Raw genomic sequence first — 18,762 nt, forward strand, 5'->3', positions numbered from 1 at the left:
TTCTTCTTCTTCTTCTTCTTCTTCTTCTTCTTCTTCTTCTTCTTCTTCTTTGAGAGCACATGAGTGGAGGGGTTGGAAGCAGAGGAGGAGTGAGAGAAAGAATCTTAAGCAGGCTCCATGCTCAGCATGGAGCCCAATGTGGGGCTCAATCTCATGACCCTGAGATCATGACCTGAGCCGAAATCAAGAGCCAGACACTTAACTGACTGAGCCACCCAGGCACCCCAAGAGTAAATGTCTTCTTATCTGGGTTTAGCCAATGACACAGAACTTGGGCCCATGGATGACTTTTTTCCCAGGCACTCCTCAGTGGTAGCGATGGGGGACATGAGCAGACCTCCCAGGCTGCACTGCTGGCTGTGGGACTTTCTTGTTCCTATGGGGTCTGTGGGATCTCCTTAAGTAAAAGAACAGAAAGCTTGGCTTCACAGTGTTGTGACTTATGGAGGAATGAAAAAGGAAGGGCCCCTTTGTCAACTCCACAGAGGTTAGAAGCGAATTAATAATCATAAATAATGATAGTGATGATGATGGTCATCTCCCACATTTGCTCACCATGTATGTGCTGGATGCCGTTCTAAGCCACCATTCACTAAATGCTTGCTAAGGGCCAGTCACCTTTCTGAGGGCTTTATGAGAATTAACTCACCGGATCCTAATGAGTTACCGGTTATTATTCCCATTTTACAGATCAGGAAACCGAGGCTCCAGGAGGTTGATAAAATGAACTTGCCCAGGTTGTGGTGAGTTGGTAGGTAGGAATGATTTCAGAGGCAGGCAATTTGACTCCCAAGCTCATGCAAGTTGGCTTTTTTCTCTTCCGTCAGTGTGTTTCTCTGGGGTCTGATCGCATTTGGCAATGTTGTCCAAAGTTTGAAGCTGAGCCCGTCAATAGTGGGGCTGGGTTATACTTCTTCAAGCTCCTCTCCATGGCACCTCCTGCCATCACCCTTCTGCGATAGGACCTGGTCCTTCCCTATTCCTGGGCCTAGATATGATGGGGATTGTTCATTGAACAGAAACATTTTGATCGGCAGGAAAGAGCACTGGACTGAGAGTCTTGTGCTGGGGAGGGATCAGGTGCAGGCTTGGCCAGGGACAGGCTATGGGGACTTGAGCAAGTCGTGTCCCTTCTCAGGGTCTCATCTGCTGTGTAGAGTGAAGGAGGTTGGACTTGAAGGCCTCTGGCAGACCTGTTACCCTGTGAAAAAACAGTTTGGGGAACTTGACCAAAGTCACCTGACTCATTGGCGAAATGGTTAGGCTCAATCCAGAGCTGTTGTCACCAGATCTGGCTGCCTGGAAAAACAGGTGGATTGTGACAATGTAAGCTGTCCATAAATACCCCAGACTGAAAAGGGGAGGAAGGCACCCGGCAAGATTTGAGTGGGTGGGGGGGTCTTTTCTTACCTCTCTGGAGAGAACAGATTTCTTCTCTGGTCTCAAGCCACTGTACCGGGAGGGGTGGAATTCTTCTCCTCCGCCCCCCAGGCTTGGCTTCATGACAAGAAAAGGGTGGGGACCCCATCTTTCAGTTCCGCTTCCTCCAGTCATGGCTGGCTGGACCTTTGAGGCAAGTGTGTGATGTTTGGGTCCCTGCGGCCCCCACCCAACCCATTATCAACAGGCAGCCCCAGCCAGGGCCCCAGGCTGGCCTGGAAAGTTCATTCTCTGTGATATCCGGGGTCTGTGCAGAGACCCTCCATAGGTAGTGAGTGTTGTTAATGAATCAAATGAAAAGAAGCAGCTGGAAGGCAGTGGTGAGGTGTGTGTGTGTGTGTGTGTGTGTGTGTGTGTGTGTGTGTTCTCCCGACCCTACCCTCTTCGGTCCTTCTCCCTCACCTCCACTTTCTTGCGGCCCAAGTGGGGGCACTCAGAAGGCTCTGGCAGGTCCTCTGGCCTTCAAGGCCAGCTCTCCTCTTGCCTCTTCCAAGAAACTCTGAGTCCTTCCAGGAAGTGTCTGCATTTCATGTATAGGAGGTTGAATGAGGGCCCCCAGAAGATATGTCCACATCAAATCCCTAGAACCTGTGAATGTGACCTTATTTGGAGAAAGCGTCTTTGCAGGTGTAATCAAGTTAAGGACCTTGAAATAAGATCATCTTGGATTATGCAGGTGGGCCCTAAACCCAGCGGCAAGTGTCCTTTTAAGAGAGGGGCAGAAGGGGCGCCTGGGTGGCTCAGTTGGTTAAGCGACTGCCTTCGGCTCAGGTCATGATCCTGGAGTCCCTGGATCGAGTCCCGCATCGGGCTCCCTGCTTGGCGGGGAGCCTGCTTCTCCCTCTAACCCTCCCCCCTCTCATGTGCTCTCTCTCTCTCATTCGCTCTGTCTCAAATAAATAAATAAAAAAATCTTAAAAAAAAAAAAAGAGAGGGGCAGAAGATCTGAGACACGAAGAAGAGATGATGGGACCACTGAGGCAGAGATTACAGTGATTCGGCCACACAGTCACAAGTAAAGGAATGCCGAGAGTTTCTAGAAGCTACAAGAGGCAAGGAAGAACTGTCCCCTAGAGCTTCTGGCAACACCTTAATTTTGGACTTCTGGCCCCCAGAACCGTGAGCGACTAAGGCTCTGTTGTTTTAAGCTGCTCAGTTTGTAACTTTGTTACAGGGGGTCTGGGAAATGAACCCACTAGGGAGTAGAGCAGGAACCTGGAGCTGTGGGCATAAGCCTTCAGAGTGGCTCTAGCCAGCAAGAACTGCGTATTATCAGGGAGACTAGTTGGCCTCATCTGCAAAATGGAAACAATAATGCCTATCTTCCTGGGTCGGTTTTTGTTTTGCTTTTGTAGCTTTAATGGGATGTAATTCACATAGTGTGTAATTCACCCATTTTTTTTAAGATTTTACTTTTTATTTGAGACAGAGAGGTACAGAGAGAGAGGGAGCATGAGCAGGGGGAGAGGCAGAGGGAGAGGGAAAAGCAGGCTCCCCGCTGAGCCAGGAGCCAGACGTGGGGCTTGATCCCAGAACCCTGGGATCATGACCTGAGCTGAAATCAAGAACTGGATGCTTAACCGACTGAGCCACCAGGATGTCCCACAATTCACTCATTTAAAATGCACCGTTCAGTGGTCTTTTTAGTATATTCACAGAGTTGTACAACAATCCCCACATTAGCTAAAGAACATTTTTGACATCCCCACAAAAAAAGCCCCACCTCTATGATCATTTTCTCCCCAGTTTTTTCCACAACTCTCTCCCAACCCTAACCAACCACTAATCTACTTTATCTGTAAAGATTTGCCTATTCTGCACATTCCATATACATGGCATCATACCATCTATGGCCCATTGTGTCTGGCTTCTTTCCCTGAGTGTCATGTTTTCAAGTTTCATTCATGCTGTAGCCTGTGTCAGTACTTTATTCTTTTTATGGCTGAATAGTATTCCATTGTATGGATTTATCACATTTTGTTTGTTCATTCATTTATTGATAGATACTTGAGTTGTGTCCATATTTTGGCTATTATGAATTATGCATCTATGAAATTTCATACACAAGTTTTTGTGTGGACATGTCCAGGGTGTTTGGAAGATTGAATGAAGTGGTATCTAAGGTATCTGATATGCCCTTCACCAAATGAAGAATCTCAAAGGGATGTGCCTAGGGCACCAAACTCCTATTAAGAGTCTTTAATCAGGGGTGCCTGGGTGGCTCAGTTGGTTAAGCGACTGCCTTCGGCTCAGGTCATGATCCTGGGGTCCCTGGATCGAGCCCCGCATCGGGGCTCCCAGCTCGGCGGGGAGTCTGCTTCTCCCTCTGACCCTCCCCCCTCTCATGTGCTCTCTCTCTCTCTCATTCTCTCTGTCTCAAATAAATAAATAAACTCTAAAAAAAAAAAAACAAAAAAAAAAGAATCTTAGAATCTGCCCCGACTCCTTCAATTTACAGATTAGGAAACTGAGGCACAGAGAGGAGCAGAGACTTGCTCGAGGTCACCCAAGGCAGTAGATAGAGCATAGGGCTTAATTGCATATCCCTGCGTCAGAATGCCCAGAACCAGATCTGGGTTCCACTTGGACTTGGGTCACCTTATGTAAGTCACCTCACGTCTCTGATCCTCAGCGTTTTCATGTGGAAATTGAGGATAGTAAGAGTATCTACCTCATATGATTGTTGATGTGAGAATGGAATGTGCTAGCCCATGTGTCTGGCACAAGGTAGGTGCTCTGCAAATCTCAACTGTTATCACTCATGGCCGCACTAGATGTGGACCTCAAGTCTCCTGGATCCCAGGTGTAAGGTGTCTTGAATCTACACTTCCCCACTTCCTTTCCCTGTATGGTGGGCATCTTCCCAGAGCGATTATAAGTTCCTTGGAGGAAGGAGATATGACTTGCTCTCTCCACTGCCCAGAGCATATAAGAGGTGCTGAATGAGTACTTCTGCTCACTTTCTTTGGCTCTCCCAAACCCTGGCCTTCACCAGGTGATCCAGCTAGGAGCTATGGTAGGTGTTAATTCTCTACATCTTTCCAATGCTCCCTGCACTGACTAAATGTGTCTTCCTTCCAGGCAGCGGACAGTGTGCCGCCATGGAGTTGGGGTCTCTAGAAGGCGGGTACCTGGAGCTTCTCAACAGCAGTGCCGATCCCTTGCAGCTCTACCACCTCTATGACCAGACGGACCTGGCTAGAGAAGAGATTGAGCTCTGCTCAGGTGGGCTCTCCTCCCTCTGGCCCCTCCCAAGTCCTTCCTCACCCCCCTCAGCCTGCGGTGGAGACAGTCAGCAACTGGGCGACGTTCTGGCCGCTGAACTCTGGTCAGCACCGCGGACAGCTCCAAACGCTTGTTTGCTTTCCAAAGGGGAGTTCTCCCAGCCCCGCCCCACCTCCTTCCTTCCCCACCAGCCCTCTTCCCAAACCTTTCCTGCTTCATCCATGGGGCTTTTCCCTCCAGAACCCGACATGGACACCATCAACTGCGAACAGTTCAGCAAACTGTTGTGTGACATGGAAGGTGATGAAGAGACCAGGGAGGCTTATGCCAATATCGGTGAGGAAGCATTCTGAACCCAGAAAAGGGCCAGTTGAGGGGAAGAGTTCCTTTTTCTCTTTTGGTAACGTCACCCATTCACCACAAGCCACAGCAGTCTCCTCCCTCATAAATTAGGGCAAGGGGGATGCAAAGCAAGGGCTAGAAAAGAGACCCCAGGGAAGAAGGGAGATTGACCCCTTGGCCAATGACCACCAGGCAAAAAAAGTCTCACTTTTGTATCCTCTGCCTCCAGTTCTGTATCTTTTTATATTTCTTGCTCTTCTTTACTTCCTTCCACACAGCCCATACCATATACCCCTCCCTGTCTTCTCCCTAGCTCCTAAGCCAGACTACTCTAGTATTTGTAATACCTACCATTTGGGCGCACTTGTTGCATGCAGATCACTGTATGTGTGTTATTGCATTGAATCCTTACAACAACAAAGGAAGTAGATCCTATTAGTATCTCCATTTTATGGAGGAGGAAATCGAGGCTTAGAGAGGTAAAACAGTGTACCCAAGGCTGCATTAGAGATAGTAATGGGCAGCTCTGAGATTCAAAGCTAGGTCTTTCTCATTTCAAAGTCCTTATTTTTAACCACGAAAAGGAAAGAGTCTAGGGTGGAGAGGTTCTCTAAGGCTTAAGCTGAGAGGCTGATTTGCAGGTTTAAAAAGGGCTACTATTTTCAGATAAGGGCAGAACTCTTTGGAGAGATGTGTTGCTGTTGGTTTTTGTTTTTGTTTTTTGGAGGGGAGTGGGGTAAAGGCTCCCTCCTCACCACTATCTCATACAGAGGCTCTGTTGAATTAGAAAAAGATGCCCCTTTTTCTGGAGGATGCAGCCCCCATTTGTCCTCTTGCTGGGCACCCTTGTGCAGTGAACAACCTGTACAACCGTTTTTCGTGGCCTTTTTCCTGGTAACCCAAGAACCACATCACTCAGGAGGTCTGTGCTTAACGTGAATGTGGCCAGTCTTTCCCCAGTGCACAGTTAATCCTGCAGCACACAAAGTGGAAAATGGAGAGTAGTAACTATGTGTCTCAAAAATTACAGAACTGAGAAATCTGCCCACTTCCTTTCCTTCTTGGGAACTTACTTGAGGAAGCAGAAGTGTTTGGTGCTGAGGGCATTCATATTCCTCACAACTGGAGGCAGTGATGAAGGATTTGAGCATTACTTAGGATTTAGGGGCTTTTCACTTGGGGGCATCTACACAGGAAGTGGAAGCTGCCAAAGCAAGGTGAGGCAGAAGCTTCATCCAAATCTGTTGCTCAAGTCTGTGGGCTTTCTCTGTGCTTCTAGAAAGCCAGGCTCTGGCCTGAGCATCCAGTCATTTGAGGCATCTTGAAATATGTCTAGAAAATGGCTTCCATATGTGCATAGTGGATGTAATAATCACACCCGCCTCATGGGATGGCTGAGGTTTGGATGAGTTTCTATGTGTAAAGTGTTTAGGAAAGGAATTTGCAAAGAGTAAGTTAGGCACCCCCCTCCACGACCACCATCACCATCGTCATAGTCATCATGGTCACTGCTCCCCTTTTATGGCTCTCCATTGCTGATAAAATCAACCCTACCTTTCCCCCAGCATGAAACTTCCCTGCGGACACCTGTCTCTGAGTTTTTCAAACACTTTCCTCACTCTGTCCTCACTGCCCGAAGCCCTCCACTTCCCATCTCTCTGACTGTGACCATCTTTCAAGGCCTGGCTCCAGGATCCCTTCCCTCAGGAGCCCTCCCTGACAGACCTGCGCCACCATACACTCTTTCCTCTGACCTCTTGCCATGATAGCTGTCTTCCCCTGGGCTCCAAGTCATGTACCACTTTATATAATTAACCACTATTTAGTAAGTGCTTTTGGTGTCCTAGCTACTATTTTTGATGCTTTAACTTAGAGGTGGAGCCTCTAATCCTCACCATCCATCCCTGGGTTGCAGGCATTTTTTGTTCTCATTACACAGATGAGGCCGTGGAGTCCCAGAGAGGTTAAGCAGTTGGTCCAAGTTTGCACAGCTAGTAGGGTTAATGGGGGTTAGAGCTGGGATTTAAACTTAAAGCCCGTGACAACTCTACCACACTGCATTGTACTACTTGACAGCGATAGTTAAGTTTTCATGGATGCATATCATCCCTTCAATTAGATTAAGAGCCCATGAAGGTTCAGGGTTCCTTCATTAATTTGATCATTCATTCAGCAAATGCTGATTGAGCACCCCCGTGTGTGCCAAGGCTGGAGGGTCACAGTTCCCTGGTACCTACCCCAAGACCAGGCACACAAGAGGTGTTCAGAAAACTCATGGACTGACTGTTCTTTTCCTTGTCTGGGCAGCGGAACTGGACCAGTACGTGTTTCAGGACTCCCAACTGGATGGTCTGGGCAAAGACATTTTCAGTAAGTTGGGGGATTCTTGGCTCAGCCTGCGTTTCCTTCCTTGTTCCTTGGGGAGCATCATAATACCTGATGACCACCCTTTGAAGGGCAGTCAGATCCCACCCCAACATAGGGACAATGAAGGCTCACTTTGGGCATCCACTGACTACGTGTTGGTGTCTTTTTTTTTTTTCCTAAGTTGAGCATATAGGATTGGAAGAAATGATCAGCGAGAGTGTCGAGGTGCTGGAGGAAGCAGGGCAGAAAAGTCAGAAAAGACGTAAGCCCCTCTCTGATCTGACCTCGGCCTGCTTGACTCCTGGCCCTGCCTTGGCTCCAGAGCCTCCTGTGGCTCCCAGTGGCTTCCCTTGTTAAGTCCTGTCTGCTCTGCCTGGGTTTGGACGTTCTACCCCTCACTCCCCTCACTGCTGTTCCCTGGTGACCCAGGGAAGAAGCAGACAGCCCAGGTGCTAATGGCCATTCTCCAGGTGTGTCTCTGCCCCTGGCTGTCTTGATTGCCATTTCCCAAAGGCCATTTGGGCTCTGGCTTCTCTTTCATCCTTAGTTGTCACCCCTGTATTTGAGGGAGGTGTCTTTAACCATAGATTCTGGAGTCAGCAAGAACTGGGTTTGAGTCCTGGGTCTGCTATCTATGGGTTGTATGGCCTTGAGCAAGTGCTTGTCCCTCTCTGAGCCTCCTATTCTGTCTCCGTTTCTCCTTAATCTGTCCTTACTGGCAGTCCCTATGAGCTTTTAAATGCAAATCAGATCATTCTGCTGTCCTGTTAAAGCTCCAAGGACTACAGGGGCGCCTGGGTGGCTCAGTTGGTTAAGCGACTGCCTTCGGCTCAGGTCATGATCCTGGAGTCCCGGGATCGAGTCCCGCATCGGGCTCCCTGCTCGGCAGGGAGTCTGCTTCTCCCTCTGACCCTCCCCCCTCTCATGTGCTCTCTCTCATTCTCTCTCTCTCAAATAAATAAATAAATAATAAAATCTTTAAAAAAAAAAAAATAGCTCCAAGGACTACAAAATATATACACAAGGCCTATATGATCTGGTCCTTCCCACCTTTCCAAGCTTGCCCTGGGCCAGGACATTCCAGCCACACTGGCTTCCTACCGTTCCTAGAACTCACGTACCCTTCCCAGCCTCCAGCCTCGGGGCTCTTGCACTTGCAGTTCTATCTGGAATGCCCTTTTCCCAGTTCTTCCCATTGCAGGCTCCTTTGAATCCTTGAGGTCTTGGCTAACCTGTCACCTCCTCCTGAAGGCCTTCCCTGACCACCCTTCCACATGGATCACCTCGCTGGTTTTCACCTTGTTTGTGTCTCTCCTAGCCCCTTAGTGCTTGCCACCATCTGGACTTCTTCTTCTTCTTCTTTTTTTTTTTTTTTAATTGCTTTTTGACTAGTTCCCAATGTGAGGACAGCGATCTTGTCTCTTGTCTTCTGGACTCATTAACTAAGTTCTAACACAGGGCGTGCTGTAGTGCCTCAGTAAATGTCCGCTGAATGAACATATCTGTAAAATGAGCTCAACAGTCGAGTGAGAGCTTCCTATGCTCCAGACCATGTGTCGGACTTGTACCGATTTCTTCATTTGTCAACAGGTGAAGCAGGTGCATGCTATAAAAATTCAAAAGGTGCAAGGATAGTCAGTGAACACAAAAAAAACTCCCTCCCACCCCTGTCCCCCAGACCCTCAGTTTTCCTCCCTGAAAACAGCCTATGTTGCCGGTTCCTTCCAGGGAATTCCTCTTGCTGGCTTGCTTTTTTTGTTTGTTTGTTTTATTTGATAAATATTTTCCCCAGCATTTTACTATGAAACTTTTCAACATAGAATAAAGGTGAAAGAATCGTACTGCAAAGAACCATGTAGCGCTAACAGTCTCCAGTTGATGTTTGGCTGTATTTGCCTAAACACATCTCTCTCCATCTGTCCACCCCTCTCTCCACCCACTCATCCACTCGTTTTATTTTGGGAACATTTCAAAGTAAATTGCAGACACCAGTACACTTCCCCATACGTCCGTTAGCATTCTTATTCTTTTTTAGGGCTGTGTGGAAATTCACTGGGTGGGTGAACTGTGATTTGTTTCGCCAGCCCCTGGCTCAGGGACACATAGGGTTTTCCTCCGTCACTGTGCTGGCACTTGGTCCCTAGCTCACCGATTTTCCACGTACTCCTGCAAAGTAGGAAGCCCCGCCTCTGTTTCACAGATGAGCGATCCAAGGTTCAGAAAGGCTCTGTTGCAAAGACACAAGGCTAGGGAGGGACCCTAAGCAGGTTGTTGTTGTTTTCATTTTTATTTTTCTAAACTCAAACGCGTCTTGTGTGCCCTTTGCGCTTCGGCCTCTTCCAGTCCCTCACTGCCCTGGGTCTTCAAGGTGGGGTTTGGGCGCAAGCAGACAAGCAGGGCAGGAAGGGTCAGGGGAAGGGGAGGGGCTGAGAGCTGCAAGGCCACTTTCCAGCCATTTAAGGCAAGGCCATGTGGGCTGCTGGGGTTCATGGGCCCCTCATGGCTGGGACCACAACTTCCTTGGGGCGGTTGACCATGATGTTTTCTCTGCAGCCTTCCCAGAGGAGCTGCCCGTGGACGTGAAGCACAGGAAGCTGGGTGAGCGGGTGGGGTGCACCCGGGGAGACTGTGAGGCAGGGAAGCCAGGGCTCAGAGAGGTGAGGTCCCTTGTCCAAGATCACACAGCTAGTGAGAGGCGGAGTTGGGATTCAAACCAAGATCACGGTTCCACAGCCCCCTCTCTGCAGTTTGAAGGCTGCTGGGAGATTCAACTTCTCCCACAAAGCCTCTGCCCTGACACCCCTTCTTAATTCTGAGTCAGAGCCGAGACCCCGCCTCCCGCCTTACTCCACTGCCCCTCCAGACCACACTTCTCCTTTTGGAGTACAGAGTCACCTAGGGTCAGCTGGTCACCCAGTGCCCTCTGGCCTCCCGAGAGCCCCATGCCTCAGCGAGCCTTTCCCCAGGCTCACCGCCTCCTCCCACCAGAGGCTGCCTCCTCTCCCTCCACCTGCCCTCTCATCCCACCCTGTTGTTATTGCAAAGTGGGGGAGACCAGCCCCTGAGTGGCACAGAGTGAGGAAGACAAAGCAGCTTCACCCAGGGCTGAGAAGAGGATGGGAGCTCCCTCCAACCACCCGGAGAGAGATCTACTGTGCTTCTGCCATCCTCCCTAGAAGGGCCCCACCAGGCACCCATTCAGATCGCATCCGTGGTCCCCTGGATCTAACATGGTCGTCTTGCTCACAGCTGAGCCCCTCGCTGTGCCCATGGTGACTGGCACGTTCGTGGTCGGGTCAGTGAGTGACTCTGCAGCTCTGCCCTGCCTGTCACCACCTGCTGTGTTCAACAAGGAGCCAGCATCCAGCCAGACCTGGCTGGAGGAGACCATCCTGATGCCTGGTACGTTAGGGACTTAGAGAGGGTAGGCTTCCTACCCCCCCTTCCCTGGGGGTGCCTGAAGAGTGGCCATGGTAGGGCCCACCAGGGACAGGAACCGCCCCTTGGTGTCACCCACTTCCATCCCAGTTAGTCCCATCCTCAGGGTCCCCATCAGCTCAGCCTGTGCCAGAGAATGTGCCTTGGAAGGAAACATCCCTGGGAGATATAGCAGGGAGTCCCCACCCATTAGGGCATTTGCTCATCAGCTCTCTTCATTCATCAGTTATGCACTGAGCACCTTGTCTGTGCCCGCCACTCTGCCGGGTGCTGGGGACACCACCACGGGCAAGACAGACACAGCTGCTGCTCTGGGGGGACAGAGGAGCCTGCCCTTTAGAAAGGGAGTCGGATCTTAATCGGATAATTAGAGAACAGGATTACGAACATTGCTGCTCTGGAGGATCCCACCTCACTGCCTTTGTCTCCCCAGTGCCCCCTTCCAGTTCCTTGCTGAGCTGCCCGAGTCTTCCTGCTGGACGCATCCAGATCATCCCTGCCCTCCCCTCTCTGCCCCAGGGGCTCTGGCAAATCTCAGGGGCTGGGACGGGGGTGTCTGGTATGGTCATTTATCAAGGTGAGTGTTCAAAGCCTGCCCCCCATCCCTTCTCGCGGCTACCTGACTACTCCCTGACCCTGTCCTCCCCCAACCCCCGGCATTTGGCACCTTCTTATGATCCTCCGTCCCCAGAACACCCTTCTCTGACCCCCTTTCCCAAATATCAAAGCATAAGGGCAGAGCTCCCCAAGGTGGTCGGGGTGAGTGACCCACCCACCCAGGGGCTGGACTTTCTATGTATCACTTTTCCCCACCAAGCCTTAGTTTTGCCTTTTTTCCTTTGTATTAAACTTTATTATATTTAAAAATCCCATTGATTCATGCTCATCCACAAGCCAAACAAAATGAGATGCTTACAAGAGTTAATGAGGCTCTTCTGCACTCTTAGTATAGAGTGGTGAACTGTTTTGGTGTGCATCCTTGCGTGGCTTTTTTGGAATTGCCTTATTTCCTGATCGGCAGGATGGTCTCTGCTGACCTCCCACACTGAGGAGTTGTGAATTGCCCAGGGCAAGTCTCCTTTGGGCTCTCAGGGATGGGAGAGAGGATGAAGTCAGGTGGGGAGACTTCCACCCAAACTAAGAGCATCCTTTAAATGTTGTATGCCAGTTTTTCGTATAGTGTGCTGGTGGTCCAGAAGGAAGGGAGCATCCCTGACCTGACCTCCTGGCAAATGAGCACTGACCGTATAGCAGGAAGAATGTTATAGTAGCACTTGCCCTAAGCTCTCTGTGAGCTGACTGTGCCCATTTCACAGGTGGGGAAACCAAGTCTCGGTGAGCTAGGGGTAACTCCAGAGTTCTTTCCTCAGTCCTGTCCTGAAATGTCTTCCTCTGGGAGTTCCCCAGTCTCCTCCCCACACTTCCCAAGCCACACAGCCTCCTTTGGGATGGGGTGGGGGTGACCCAAGTGGGGTCCTGGGTGGACACCTGATTGTTCTAACCCTTCCCATTGTCCCAATGTAGGCGAGATGCCCCAGGCCAGCCAAGTGCTTCCTTCCAGTGGCCCAGCTGTGCAGAGCCTCCCCAAGTTCCCAGATCGGCCCGGCTCCACCAGCCCCTTTGCCCCGTCTGCAGCTGACCTTCCTGGAATGCCAGAACCAGCCTTGACCTCCCGTGCAAATACGACAGGTAAGGACCCTCGGGGGCCGGTGAGAGTTTCAGGAAGCAGGACGGAGGCCCTGGAATCATCTCAATCAGGTTCACAGACCAGGCCACCCACAGGGACAGGCAGGCTGCGTTTAAGGGTAAAACAAGGTAGGGGGGGTCTCCAGGGAGTGGAAGGCATGAGAGAACACGTGTTCCACCTAAACCGGACAACTGGCCTTCAGCTACTTGCCACCCAGCACGAAACCAGACCCAGTGTGGCCAGATCTTCTGATTTGTCAGCAGAATCTACAAATCTCAGTTTTTACATAGATACTGTGATTTTTAAAACATTGGTGAAAATTTTTAAAGCATAGCTGGCCCAGTTAGGGGTGCCTGGGTGGCTGAGTCATTAAGCATCTCCCTTCAGCTCAGGTCATGATCCCGGGGTCCCGGGATCAAGCCCCACATCAGGCTCCCTGCTCAGCGGGAAGCCTGCTTCTCCGTCTCCCACTCCCCCTGCTTGTGTTCCTTCTCTCACTGTGTCTCTCTCTGTCAAATAAATAAATAAATCTTAAAAAAATAATAATAAAGCACAGCTGGTCCAGTTAAAAGCCTCTTTGAGTAGGATACAGCCTCAGGTCACCACCTTATGACTGTTGTCTTGGGGAAGACCCAGCCACCCCCCCGCCCCCGTTGGTTCTGCCTTTGGGAGCCTCGGAGGACTGAATGTCCCCGAGGCAGGAAGGTCCCCAGGCAGGCCCCTCACCTGAACTTCTTCATCTCCAGAGGACCAGATGTCCCCTACCCAAAGCCGGGCAGCTCACGAGGTCTCCAGCAAGCCTCTGAAATGGCCTGGTAAGTGGTGGTGGACTCTCTGTGCCCTGGGGCAGGAGGTGGAAGCCCGGGTCTGCTTCTATTTCACTCACTCACTCAACACGTACTCAGCCCTTCTCTGTTGGTGGTCTTGCTCATGCATCCGTTCACTTGCTCACTTGATTCTATGAGCAAGTCACATGTGCTGAGGTCCTGCCCTCATAAGCCCACACCAGGTGTTGGCACCTTGTTTTCCAGCCCAAGGGAATGAATGAGGGGAGAGATGGATGAAGGAGGGGGCTGACTCTGGGCACAGGGGCGATGGGAGATGAGATGATGAGAGGATGACCGAGCTCCTAAATCTTACTCCGTTCCGCGTGCTTTTCTAAGCAGATATATTAAATCATGCATGTCACAAACAGCCCTAATGTTATCCCCCTTTTGCAGATGAGGGACTCCTGGGGCATCCCAGTGATACTAATTATCACAGTAATTAGCGGTGGAGCTGGGATTTTAACCAGATACATGGATTCCACTCTCTTAAACCTTAACACTGCCCCCCACCCCATGGCCTTCCTATAGTGAGGGAGCAAAAGCAGAAGGGGGTTAGTGAGTAAATGAAGGGGCGGATAGATAAACAAGGAAGAAGACAGGTGAATGACAGGTGTGAGAGTGAATGAGTGAATGAATGAATGTCTGCGTAACTGAGAGAGGCAGTAATAAAGAAGGCAGTGGGTGGGGACTGACTGGCACAGCTGGTGGTCGGGCTGGCCTCGTGGTGGCGCTAGCACCCTCCCCGCACAGCACGTGCGCGCGCGCACACACACACCCACCCTTGGGCCTTTGCAGAGAGTGTGGAGCAGTTCTGCAGCTCCCTACGGGACAAGTACCAGGCTGAGCTCGCCGGCCCGGAAGGCATCCTGGTGGAGGTGGAGCTGGTGAAAGCACGGCTGGAGAGGAGCAGTGGCAAAAACCAGGAGAGGGAGCTGGCCACCCCGGACTGGGCAGAGAGGCAGTTGGCCCGCGGGGGTCTGGCCGAGGTGCTGGGGGCTGCCGGGGACTGCCGGCGGCCGCGGGAGACGCAGGTGATCGCCGTGCTGGGCAAAGCAGGACAGGGGAAGAGCCGTTGGGCCCGGGAAGTGAGCCGGGCCTGGGCCTGCGGCCAGTTGCCCCAGTATGACTTCGTCTTCTACTTCCCCTGCCACTGTTTGGACCACGCCAAAGGGGACACTTACCGCCTGCAGGATCTGCTCTTCTGCCTGGGCCCCCAGCCACGGCCTGTGGACGAGGAGGTCTTCAGATACATCTTGAGGCGGCCCGACCGGGTTCTGCTCATCCTGGACGCCTTCGAGGGGCTTGAAGCCCAAGACGGCCTCCTGCACAGCGCGGGCGGACCCGTGTCCACAGAGCCCCACTCCCTCCGCGGGCTGCTGGCCGGACTCTTCCAGCGGAAGCTGCTTCGAGGCTGCACCCTGCTGCTCACGGCCCGGCCCTGGGGCCGCCTGGCCCAGAGCCTGAGCAAGGCCAACGTCCTGTTCGAGGTGGCCGGCTTCTCAGCCGAGCAGGCCAAGACCTACATGACGCACTACTTGGAGCGCGCTGGGGCGACTGCATGCCAGGAGCGAGCCCTGGCCCTCCTCCAGGGCCAGCCGTTCCTGCTCAGCCTCAGCCACAGCCCCACCGTGTGCCGGGCCGTGTGCCGGCTCTCCGAGGCCCTCCTACAGCTGGGTGACAAGGCTGAGCTGCCCTCCACGCTCACAGGACTCTACGTGGGCCTGCTGGGCCCCGCAGCCCGCGACAGCCCCCCGGAGGCCCTGGCAGGACTGGCCAGGCTGGCCTGGGAGCTGGGCCGCAGACACCGGGGCACCCTGCAGGACAGCCAGTTCCCATCGGCCGCCGTGAGGGCCTGGGCCGTGGCCAAAGGCCTGGTGCAGCCCATCCCGGGCGCCCCGGACGTGGAGCTGGCCTTCTCCAGCTTCCTCCTGCAGTGCTTCCTGGGGGCCGTGTGGCTGGCCCTGAGCACTGAAATCAAGGACAAGGAGCTGCCGCAGTACTTGGCGTTGACCCCGAGGAAGAAGAGGCCCTATGACAACTGGCTGGAGGGTGTGCCGCGCTTCCTGGCTGGCCTGCTTTTCCAGCCTCACGCCGACTGCCTCGGAGCCCTGGCAGGGCCAGCTGCGGCCGCCGTGGGGGCCAGGAAGCAGAAGGTGCTCAGCAGGTACCTGAAGGGCCTGCAGCCAGGGACGCTCCGGGCCGGGCGGCTGCTGGAACTGCTGCACTGTGCGCATGAGGCCACGGACGCCGCGATCTGGCAGCACGTGGTGCAGGGGCTTCCAGCCCGCCTCTCCTTCCTGGGCACCCGGCTCACACCCCCCAACACCTACGTGCTGTGCAGTGCCTTGGTGGCGGCCGGCCAAGACTTCTCCCTGGACCTCCGCAGCACTGGCATTGACCCCGCTGGGCTGGGGAGCCTCGTGGGACTCAGCTGCGTCACCCATTTCAGGTGGGGGCAGGGGACAGGGCAGAGGGCTTCCGCCGTGGTCTTGGCGCTGTGCCCGGTGCTAAGCACCGCGGTGGGGTCTCGTTTAGTATGCATGGCAGCCGGGGGGGGGGCGGGCGGAAGTGATTCCTTCCTTTTTAAGATGAGGACGTCCAGGCTCAGAGAGGGATAGCGGCTTGCCCAGGGTCACACAGCCAGTGAAGGGCAGCGTCTTCAACCAATATTTGTGGGTTTTTTTAAATTAAATTAAATTTTTTTTTTCTATTTTAGAGAGGTGGGGGAGGAGGGGTAGAGGGGGAGGAAGAGGGAAAGAATCTCAAGCAGACTCCACGCTGAGCAGAGCCAGACATGGGGCTCGATCTCATGACCCTGAGATCATGACCTGAGCCCAAACCAAGAGTCCAGCGCTTAACCGACCGAGCCACCCAGGTGCCCCTTCAACCAATATTTGAAGGCCTGACAGGTGCGAGGCACTGGGCCACATTTAGGATCTAAGACTGATCTGGGCTCAAATTCGTATTCTTCTCTCCATCCCCTAATCAAGCCACTGTTTTGTCATGGTTAAAGCCACAGCCTCCCCTCGAGCTCCCCACCTCCCATCTCCCTTTTCCATTCTACTTCATAGTCAACCGTCAGAGCAGTCTTCCTAGAACTTGCATCTGATCATATTCTACCCCTTTGATTCCTTAACTTGGCTCATTTAAATCCTTCTGTGATCTGTTTGATCACTTTAGCCTAATCTGCAGAAAATTTCTCCCACCTTCCCCCCAAATATACTTTATCCAAGCTATAAAGTCCTATACCATTGTAGTGGTTCAACCAAGAATTTACTGCTGAGCTTCCTGGTAGCCAAAGCAAAAAGGGAAACAAAACCACTGGGGGGGCTGAGAAAAGGGAGCGATCATTAGGAACTGGAGTGGTCATGGAAGGCTTCCTGGAGGAAGTAGGGATGAAGCTGAGGACAGAAAGCGTCTGACTAGATAGGAGGTTCCTTCATGGAGCTGCCCCTCCATTATGGTCTAGCCCGGCTCTTGTGCCTGGGTCTGAGGCCCTTCCTCCGCAGGGCTTCGCTGAGTGACATGGTGGGGCTGTGGGAGTCTCTACAGCAGCGTGGGGAGACCAAGCTGCTCCGGGCAGTGGAGGAGAAGTTCACCATCGAGCCTTTCAAGGCCAAGTCCCCGAAGGATGTGGAAGACCTCGGCAACCTCGTGCAGATCCAGAGGTGAGGAGGAGAGGGCATGAGAGGTGGCTCAGACCATGCAGGTTGAGGACAGGCAGGACCCAGCATTAAAGTTCACCATTGGTGCTTCTCCTCTCCTTGGGGAGATCCCGTGCCCTCCCCCAGGCTGCCCAGAATCTCCTGCAGCAGGCAGGGCAGAGCCTCCAGGACCCATCACCTCGTGCCCTTCAAAACCTGCCATCATGAACCCAATTTGTCCTCAGCTAGAGCCAGACAGAGAGCTCCCTGCTGAGGGTTGAGGAGGTGCTTTCTGCATCTAGTAACAGAAATGTCACTGATGGCCACCTTTCAGGGTAGGCAGGACGAGTACTGTCCCCATGTGATCGATGGCAAAGCACTAAGGTCCAGAGGGCAGAGAAACTTGACTATAGAACAGCTGTTTCTTATTCTGTCCTCATCCACTGTTTAAGCACCTACCGTGTGCTGCCTGGGCCGAGTGTGGTAAGCATCTGCTTTCCATGAAACCCGTAAGAACGCCTTCGTAACATCCTGTTCTATTTCTTTTTAACGGGGGACAATAATAGCCTCCAAGGAAGGCAGGCCTCCCCGGGAATTTGAGGCAGGCATCCTGAATCACTCATGTAGGGGCTCAGGGACAGGCGAAGAGCCTGCACCCCACTAACATTGCCCCTTCTCTCTAGGACAAGGAATTCCTCGGAAGACACAGCTGGAGAGCTCCCTGCTGTCCGGGATCTAAAGAAGCTGGAGTTTGCGTAAGCAGAGGAGTGAATTGTCTCGGGTCCCCGTGAGGTTTCTTACCCGGCATTATTAGCTGGGCCTGAGCCACTGGGAATGGAGAGGGGTCCCCAAAATCATTTTTTTAAAAGATTTTATTTATTTATTTGAGAGAGAGAGTGTGTGGGAGGAGGAGCAGAGGGAGAGGGACAAGCAGACTCTGTGCTGAGCTTGGAGCCCGACACGAGGCTCAATCCCAGGACCCTGAGATCATGACCTGAGCTGAAATCAGGAGTCAGTCGCTTAACAAACTGAGCCACCCAGGTGCCCACCCCCTGCCCCAGATTATTCTTATCCTATTGCTTCGCCCCTTTGGAGACCAGCTTCCAGCATCTGGGGCCCGGCTGGTCAGGGCTGGGGCTGGAGCTTCTCGGGTGTGATGCTAAGTGGCCCATTTACTGGTGAACATGCTCCTTCCCATTCATTCATTGGACAGACACAATCCACTGACTGAGGCCACTGTCCTCAATGAGCCTGAAGTCTAGTGTAAACGGACAATTACCCCCTGCTGTGATCAGTGGCCCGTGGGGCGGCGGGGAGGCCATGGGGACTCTCTGGAGTAGGTGAACGAAGGGCTGAAGCTTGCCTGGTTCTTGTTCCAACAAAGGAAGAAGCTAAATTCGTGTGCTATCTTTGTTAGGGATCGAAAATCTCCTAACAATTAGGAAAAAATTATTAAACACCTGCAGTGCACACAGTGCAATTTATATATGATCTGGGAGGTAGTCACTACCTTCCCATCTTACAGATGAGAACATCGAGGCCTAGCCAGGTTAAGTGACTTGCCCAAGGTCCCCAGCTGGTCACCCTCCAGTTACCTGCCCCTCCTGATCTCTGCTCCCCCGCACCCCAGAAAAAGGCAAGCATTTCTGGTTTGGAACAGAGACAAGGTGCCACATTTGTGCACAAATAAAAATGTTGCTGGAAAGAGGAAATGTGTGAAAACAATCACCAAGGGCGCCTTCTGGCTTTAACTTATTTTCAGCTTAAAAAGCCCCTAGATGGAGGTCGGAAG

The 18,762-nt window shown here is 52.4% G+C and overlaps 1 protein-coding gene across 7 annotated transcripts in view; it reads left to right on the forward strand.

The window, feature by feature from the left end:
* Nucleotides 1–18,762, forward strand: part of CIITA (class II major histocompatibility complex transactivator) — a 45,890-nt gene that overhangs the window by 18,303 nt on the left and 8,825 nt on the right. For 6 of the 7 annotated variants that reach the window (XM_035022269.1, XM_035022268.1, XM_035022267.1 and 3 more), the window contains exons 2-13: nucleotides 4,522–4,665; nucleotides 4,906–5,001; nucleotides 7,315–7,377; nucleotides 7,556–7,636; nucleotides 9,928–9,972; nucleotides 10,624–10,776; nucleotides 11,246–11,389; nucleotides 12,337–12,501; nucleotides 13,246–13,314; nucleotides 14,122–15,775; nucleotides 16,836–16,994; nucleotides 17,654–17,725. In XM_035022269.1, coding sequence (XP_034878160.1) covers nucleotides 4,522–4,665; nucleotides 4,906–5,001; nucleotides 7,315–7,377; nucleotides 7,556–7,636; nucleotides 9,928–9,972; nucleotides 10,624–10,776; nucleotides 11,246–11,389; nucleotides 12,337–12,501; nucleotides 13,246–13,314; nucleotides 14,122–15,775; nucleotides 16,836–16,994; nucleotides 17,654–17,725 — 2,845 coding nt within the window. Of the gene's footprint in view, nucleotides 1–4,521; nucleotides 4,666–4,905; nucleotides 5,002–7,314; nucleotides 7,378–7,555; nucleotides 7,637–9,927; nucleotides 9,973–10,623; nucleotides 10,777–11,245; nucleotides 11,390–12,336; nucleotides 12,502–13,245; nucleotides 13,315–14,121; nucleotides 15,776–16,795; nucleotides 16,995–17,653; nucleotides 17,726–18,762 lie in introns of all 7 variants that reach the window. The other variant, XR_004682310.1, reaches the window with a different exon arrangement.

Source organism: Mirounga leonina, unplaced genomic scaffold (assembly GCF_011800145.1).
Source record: "Mirounga leonina isolate KUSES-001 unplaced genomic scaffold, KU_Mleo_1.0 Mir_175, whole genome shotgun sequence".
In the NCBI taxonomy this organism is placed as follows: domain Eukaryota; kingdom Metazoa; phylum Chordata; class Mammalia; order Carnivora; family Phocidae; genus Mirounga; species Mirounga leonina.